Raw genomic sequence first — 7,784 nt, 5'->3', positions numbered from 1 at the left:
TGAAAGCGGCAAGACTGAGCTTTCCAGAAAGCGTGCAAGAGGCTCCGAACATCGCACTGTTGACTCTGCTTTGTTGGAGTGGTTCTCTGTGAAAAGGTAATTGATCTCTCTCTCTCTCTCTCTCTCTCTCTCTCTCTCTCTCTCTCACACACACACACACACACACACACACACACACACACACATTCCCTCTCCCTCCCTCCCTCCCTCTCTCTCTCTCTCTCTCTCTCTCGTGGCAGATTATTTTACTTTCGAGAGGGACAGGCGTAATCCAGACCTCGCCCACCCCTTTGTTTGTTTGTTTAATGCCACCCCACTCTATTCCTACGTAAACCAAACAACATAGAAAAAAGAAATGATGCTCTGTGAAACTGTATTTGTTTCAGAAAACGCGCCCAAGAATCCTGATGACACTGACTTTTTACCGCTGACTTTTTACCCCTTGCATGCTTATCTATATTTTAGACCTGTGCATTGGCGCGTTCTTGGGTTGTTTCGTGTGGGTAGGTGTGTGTGGGTGTGGGCAGAAAACGCAGAAAACGTAAAAAGAGAGAAGGCAAACTCCGCTGCTGCGTGAAGCCGCGCTGCGTGCGACAAAACTGATGCTGGCACCACCACCCCCTTCCAGCCGTAAAGTGAACCTTGAACCTTGCTGAGAAAGGATGGCGGCGAGAAAGTGAATCGGTCTGGTAGTTTAGGCTGTAATACGTATACTCCCAATAAATTTCCTTGTATCCTTGTATTCTTTAAAGTCATTTTGTCAAAATGTGATCGTAACTCTCTCTCTCTTTCTGTCTCTCTCTCTGTCTCTGTCTGTCTGTCTCTCTCTCTCATTTTCATTAAGACAGCTATTGTTACATAACTTCTAGAGTTATTTGCATTAAATTTATGTTTCACGTACGCAAAAGAAGTAAACTATATTGCATCGAGATCAAGCCAACCAGCAAGTTCCACTTCATTGACGCAAAGGCTTAAACAAGCAAGAGATTGCCGTGGACACACACACACACACACACACACACACACACACACACACACACACGCACGCACGCACGCACGCACGCACACAGACCATTAGAGGTCGATATACGACTCTTTTTAGCTTGTCCACAATATTTTCTTCTTTCCTTGGTTATAAGAACACACACTAGCACAACTGACCTTATATCCGAGGTATGCTTATAAGAACCCTCGCTTATAAGGACACCCAAATGCTGGCCCCGGCGGTGTTCTTATATCCGAAGTCCACTGTAATATGGACTTTGGAAAAGGGTCTTCTACTCGATCTGAACCAAAAATTGAACAAAAATTATATCGACATTGTCAGGACAAATACACTGATCTGGTTTAAAATAGGTAAGTTTTTTTTTCTAAGAAATAGAGGCATCTGCTTGGCAGATGTGGTGTAGCGTATATGGTTTTGTCCGAACGCAGTGACGCCTCCTTGAGCTACTGAAACTGAAACAGAAATAGAGGTCAGGGTTGGGTCTGAACTGTTTTGTAATGGCGAGTGAACTGTTTTGTAATGGCGATGTTCTCAGTGGAATTCACAAGGGGTGCATCCTGGGGCTATACTCTTCACAGTGTGATATGAATTACTTATGGGATAGCTTACAAAGTGCCAGTCTTGGAAAATACTTGTTGCAAAATCTCTCTCTCTCTCTCTCTCTCTCTCTCTGTGTGTGTGTGTGTGTGTGTGTGTGTGTGTGTGTGTGTGTGTGTAAGATCGAGAAGAGAGATTGGGGTGCGGGCGGGCAGACAGTAAGAATTAAACCAAAGCAGTCAATTTCTTGATTTTTTTTTTTTCGCATACGCACGCACATGCACACGAAAGGAAATATAGCAAGCATCTTTATTATAACGAAATTGTTTGATATACATTCAAATGTGCCAAACTGCGAGCGTGAAACGAAACATCAAGTGACAGTAGTGACATGAATACTGAAATAAGGGCTCATAAAATGAAGAAAAGAAAAATGTGTGCGTGCGCACACACACACACACACACACACACACGTAACGGGGGTGTCGTGCTGTGCCAGGATGGCAAGACGAGATAGAGTTCTTGTTTGTTTTGAAAGGAATGTAATCATCAACAGGCAGGCATACGCAGAAGTAAGGGGCTGGGGTGATTTACCGCTTCTTTTCAGGGGACAATGGGACATGGAGTAATTCTGATGTGAACAAGTTCAACGCGGTGCAAAGATAACTTGGAGCAAAGACAACTTGAAGTAAAGAAACCCTGAAACCAGACAATTTCAACTAATGAATAACTGTTACACAATTCACTATCTTGCTCCATTTACAATTACACTAATACATTTTAAATTCACAGAATCACTCAAAACCATTCCCGGCAGTCAATAAATATACAAATAGTAGAAGTTCACTTTAAAGGAATATTATCAATAAAACAATTCACTCTATCAGCGTCGGGGTAAGTATTTATTATTTCCACGGGCGCAATAGCCGAATGGTTGAAAGCGTTGGACTTTCGATCTGAGGGTCCTGTTCGAATCTCGGTGGCGCCAGGTGGGTAAAGGGTGGAGATTTTTCCGATCTCCCAGGTCAACATATATGCAGACCTGCCAGTGCCTGAACCCCCTTCGTGTGTATACGCATGCAGATGATCAGATACGCACGGTAAAGATCCTGTAATCCATGTCAGCGTTCGGTGGGTTATGGAAACAAGAACATACCCAGCATGCATACCCCCGAAAACGGAGTATGGCTGCCTACATTGCAGGGTAAATAAACAAAACGGTCATACACCTAAAATGTTACATGTTGTCTGAGTGTGTATGTGTACGTGTCTGAAATCTGATTGAATGACACAGGAAACGAATGATGAGCGCCCAATGGCAGCCGTCAGTCGGCTCTAGCCAGGTAGGCAGGCAGTCTGCTATGTAAATGGCCCCGTGTTTGTAAAGCGCTTAGAGCTTGGTCTCCGACCGAGGAATAGTGCTATATTTTAATATCCATATCAATCAAAATTAGTTTACTTCAAAGAAACCAATTGCAGTTGCAATCAAATTAAACTGATCACAGTTCCCTGGACTGGTTTGTCTTTCATAAGCATGGGTTTCGTGTGAACGTGTTCAGCTGTGCGGCATGGTGAAAGTTGTCATCTGTCTGGACCCTGCAACAGTCAACACAACTCTAGGTTTAGACACAACTGCACCAGTGACAAGTCGAAATTCAAGTCGAAATTCTGTCGAAATTCTGTGTTCACTCTGTAAGATCAGAGTGGAAAATCTGTGTTCACTCAGTAAAATCAGAGTGGAAAATCTGTGTTCACTCAGTAAAATCAGAGAGCAGTCCATTGGTAAATGTGCATTGTGTTATCCTGTAATGACCGAACAAGAAGAAGAAATATTGTGTGTAGTTGTGTGGCTGGTCTGCACGCGTGTGTTTTTTGTGTGTTAGTTTTGTTGTTGGTTTTTTGTGTGTGTTTGTTTGTTTTTTTACTTTTACGTATTTACGCGATGTTAAGTGGATCTGCGGATAACTGATTTCATAAGATGTGTGTGTGTGTGTGTGTGTGTGTGTGTGTGTGTGTGTGTGAGTGTGTGTGTGTGTGTGTAGAGGAGGAGGAGGAGGAGAGAGAGAGAGAGAGTTTGTGGGAACGAGTCTGCCACCATTCTGGACTTATCCCGTGTCACGTTTTGCATCCAGCTTGTGTATGACTATGTGTATGTGCTTGCGTGTGGATGTGTGAATGTGTGTGTGTGGTGTATGTGTATGAGTGTGTGTGTGTTTGTGTGTGGTCTATGTGTGTGTGTGTGTGGTGTGAGTGTGTGTGTGATGTGTGTGTGTGTGTGTGTGTGTGTGTGTGTGTGTCTGTGTGTGTGTGTGTGGAGGAGGAGGAGGAGAGAGAGTTTGGAGGAAAGAGTCTGACACTTCTCTGGAGTAATTCGCGTGTCTTGCAGTCAGCTTATGTATGACTGAGTGCATGTGTGTGCGCATGTGGATGTGTGTGTGTGTGTGTTTGTGCGTGTGCGTGTGTGTGGTGTGTGTGTGGTGTATGTGTGTGTGTGTGTGTGTGTGTGTGTGTGTGTGTGTGTGTGTGTGGAGGAGGAGGAGGAGAGTTTGGGGGAAAGAGTCTGACACTTCTCTGGAGTAATCCGCGTGTCTTGCAGTCAGCTTATGTATGACTGAGTGCATGTGTGTGCGCATGTGGATGTGTGTGAATGTGTGTGTGTGTGTGCGTGTGCGTGTGTGTGGTGTGTGTGTGTGTGTATGTGGTGTATGTGTGTGTGTGTGTGTGTGTGTGTGTGTGGTCTATGTGTGTGTGTGTGTGTGTGTGTGTGGTCTATGTGTGTGTGTGTGTGTGTGTGTGTGTGGTCTATGTGTGTGTGTGTGTGTGTGGAGGAGGAGAAGGAGGAGAGAGAGTTTGGGGGAAAGAGTCTGACACTTCTCTGGAGTAATTCGCGTGTGTTGCAATCAGCTTGTGTATGACTGTGTGCATGTTTGTGCGCATGTGGATGTGTGAGTGTGTGTGTGTGCGTGTGCGTGTGCGTGTGTGGTGTGTGTGTGTGTGTGTGTGGTGTATGTGTGTGAGTGTGTGTGTGTGTGTGGAGGAGGAGGAGGAGAGTTTGGGGGAAAGAGTCTGACACTTCTCTGGAGTAATCCACGTGTCTTGCAGTCAGCTTATGTATGACTGTGTTCATGTGTGTGCGCATGTGGATGTGTGTGAATGTGTGTGTGTGTGTATGTGTGTGTGCGTGTGTGTGTGTGTGTGTGTGTGTGTGTCAGTGAGTGTTTAAGAGAGAGAGAGAGTGTGTGTGTGTGTGTGTGTTGAGGAGGAGGAGGAGGAGGAGAGAGAGAGAGAGAGAGAGAGAGAGAGAGAGAGAGAGTGCGTGTGTGTGGTGTATGTATGTGTATGTGTGAGTGAGTGTGGTTTATGTCTGTGTGTGTGTGGAGGAGGAGTGAGAGTTTGTCGACTGTCGACTTACTCCCGTGTCTTGCAGCCAGCCAGCTTCAAATCTCGAGTCGCCAGGAGTTGCGAATCATCAGGTTAAAGAAAGCGTCGTCGTCCACGCTGGCGCTGACCCCACAGTAAAAATCCATCCACTCTTCTAGAGTGATGACTGGACTCTGCGGGGGGCAAAGAGAGAGAAAAAAAAAGTAACCACATACATGCACACACACACGTGTGTGAGTTCACACGTAGGCACGTGCCCCCCTGCCCCCCACCCCAACCCCCTTACATACGCACACAAAACCAGCAAGAAAAAAGAAACATTTTAAAAATCATCACGACCACCACCACCCTCCCCACCTGCCACCTCCTCCTCCTTCCTTCTCCACCACTACCACCCCTCTCCCCCACCTGCCCCTCCTTCTTACCTCATCATCTATCCTCCTTCACCACCACCACCACCCACCTGTCCCCTCTCCTCCTCTTCCTACCTCCTCTTCCTCTGTCCTCCTCCTTCCTCACCACCACCACCACCACCTGTTCCCCTCTCCTTCTTCCTCCTCTTCCTTTACCTGTCCCCTCCTCTTTCTACTCTCTCTTGTCTCCCCTTCTTACCACCACCACCACCTACTGTCCCACCTCTCTTCCTCTCTCTTCCTCTGTCCTCCTTTCTCCTACCACCCCACCCTTCTTCTTCACACTTCCTCCCTCCTTCCCACCGCCCCCCCCCCCCCCCCCCCCCCGCCTCATTCTCCTCTTCTTCCTACCTCCTCCTCCTCCTTCCTTCTCCACAGCTAACCCCCCCCCCCTCGCCCCCGCCCCCCGCCCCATTCTCCTTTCCTTCCTACCTCCTCCTTCCTTCTCCACCACCACTACCCACCCACCTGTCCCCTTTCACCTCCTCTTCCTACCTCATCCTCCTCATCCTTGCCCCGATAGTGATCGTCCACGTCGAAGCTCCTGAGGAACTCCATGTACACATCTCTCTTGCTCATGTCGCCGTTGACGTACTTGGGGTGCTTGCTGACGTCATAGTTGTCGATGAGGTCATGGATGGTGATGAGCCCGTCCCCGGTCCTGTCCATCTGGGCGAAAGCCCTCTTGGCCAGTGTCCTGCGGGCCTCGTTCATGTGGGGCTGCAACAGTGTGGGGCTGCATGTAGTGTATTGGCCCCCGAAAGCGGAGTATGGCTGCCTACATGGCGGGGGTGGGGGGTAAAAACGGTCATGAATACACGTAAAAACCCACTCGTTTACATACGAGTGAACGTGGGAGTTGCAGCCCACGAACGACGAAGAAGAAGTATTGCCGCATTGATTTGCATTTTGTGTTGCTCTGTGTTTTTGTTGTATTGTATTGTATTGTATTGCATTGTATTGTATTGCAGTACATTACATTGCGGCATTGCATTGCATTGCATTTTGTGTTGCACTACTATGGGTTTTTTTTTGGGGGGGTTGTATTGTATTGTATTGTATTGTATTGCAGAACATTACGTTGCCGCACTGCACTGCACTTTGTTTTGTTATTTTGTATTGTATTGTATTGCATTGCATTGCATTTTGTGTTGCACTATGTCTTTGTATTGTATTGCAGTACATTACACTGCCTCATTGCACTGCATTTTGTGTTGTACTTTGTTTTTGTTTTTTTGTATTGTATTGTATTGCAGCACATTACATTGCCGCACTGCACTGCATTTTGTGTTGCACTTTGTTTTGTTTTTTGTATTGTATTGTATTGTATTGTATTGTATTGCATTGCATTGTATTGAAGCACATTACACTGCGGCATTGCATTGCATTTTGTGTTGCACTATGTCTTTGTATTGTATTGTATTGCAGTACATTTCTCTGCCTCATTGCACTGCATTTTGTGTTGTACTTTGTTTTTTGTTTTTTTTGTATTGTATTGTATTGTATTGTATTGTATTGTATTGTGTTGTATTGCATTGTATTGTATTGTATTGTAGCACATCACATTGCCGCATTACATTGCATTTTGTGTTGTACTTTGGTTTTTTTGGTATTGTATTGTATTGTGTTGTATTGCGTTGTATTGTACTGTATTGTATTGCAGCACATCACATTGCCGCATTGCATTGCATTTTGTGTTGCACTACGCATACAAACTCACCCTCATAGTCGAGAGGAATTCTTCGCGGTCAATGTAGCCGCTAGCATCCTGGTCGAAGTGACAGAACACTTTTTTCAAGTCGTTTTCGGACATGTTGTCTATGCCGATATCCATGCTGCTCCGCTTGAACTCGTCCCAAGTGATCTTCTTGTCGTTGTTGAGGTCCCACATTCGGAACTTTCTGCAACATAAAAAAAAAAACAAAAAAACACCACCGAACAGCTGCTATAGACAGATGGAGTCGTTCAAAACAATACAATGCATTTCGATCTGTGGGTTTACACAGTGTGTGGGCTATCAAAAATATCATGGTCAGTATGTGTGTGTGTGTGTGTGTGTGTGTGTGTGTGTGTGTGTGTGTGTGTGTGCGTGAGTGTATGTGTGTGTGTGTGTGTGTGTGTGTGTGCGCGCGCGCGCGCTCGCGCCTGTGTTTGTGCACCTGTGTAAGTATGTGCGTGCTTGTGTACGTGTATGTCTATTCACCCGTTTGCGTACCGCGCTGACAGCCTTCTTCTGACAATTCCGCTGCATGATTTCACATTATGATGATGATTATTAGTATTATCATTATCATTATCATTGTTGTCGCCATCATCGTCATTATTATTAATATTATTATATTATTATTGAAATTATTATTTGCAGCTGTAACACGATACTTCCTGGAGGCTGGGAATTGAAGCCGCGGAGACTGAGTGAGACTGACCTGGCGATGTTTTTGACGCCG

The 7,784-nt window shown here is 45.7% G+C and overlaps 1 protein-coding gene across 3 annotated transcripts in view; it reads right to left on the bottom strand.

The window, feature by feature from the left end:
- Positions 1–1,912: 1,912 nt before the first annotated feature.
- Positions 1,913–7,784, bottom strand: part of LOC143280631 (calcyphosin-like protein) — a 16,181-nt gene continuing 10,309 nt past the window's right edge. For all 3 annotated transcript variants that reach the window (XM_076585350.1, XM_076585352.1, XM_076585351.1), the window contains exons 2-6: positions 7,764–7,784; positions 7,058–7,238; positions 5,833–6,057; positions 4,956–5,097; positions 1,913–3,139 (exon numbers count right to left, since the gene is read on the bottom strand). The exon at positions 7,764–7,784 is cut by the window's right edge and continues 198 nt beyond it. In XM_076585350.1, the coding sequence (XP_076441465.1) occupies positions 4,981–5,097; positions 5,833–6,057; positions 7,058–7,238; positions 7,764–7,784 (544 nt within the window). In that variant the 3' untranslated portion in view covers positions 1,913–3,139; positions 4,956–4,980. The remainder of the gene's footprint in view (positions 3,140–4,955; positions 5,098–5,832; positions 6,058–7,057; positions 7,239–7,763) is intronic.

Source organism: Babylonia areolata, chromosome 3 (assembly GCF_041734735.1).
Source record: "Babylonia areolata isolate BAREFJ2019XMU chromosome 3, ASM4173473v1, whole genome shotgun sequence".
Classification (NCBI taxonomy): domain Eukaryota; kingdom Metazoa; phylum Mollusca; class Gastropoda; order Neogastropoda; family Buccinidae; genus Babylonia; species Babylonia areolata.
Note: the sequence above shows the minus strand (reverse complement) of the source record. Positions and strands in the feature narration are given on the sequence as shown.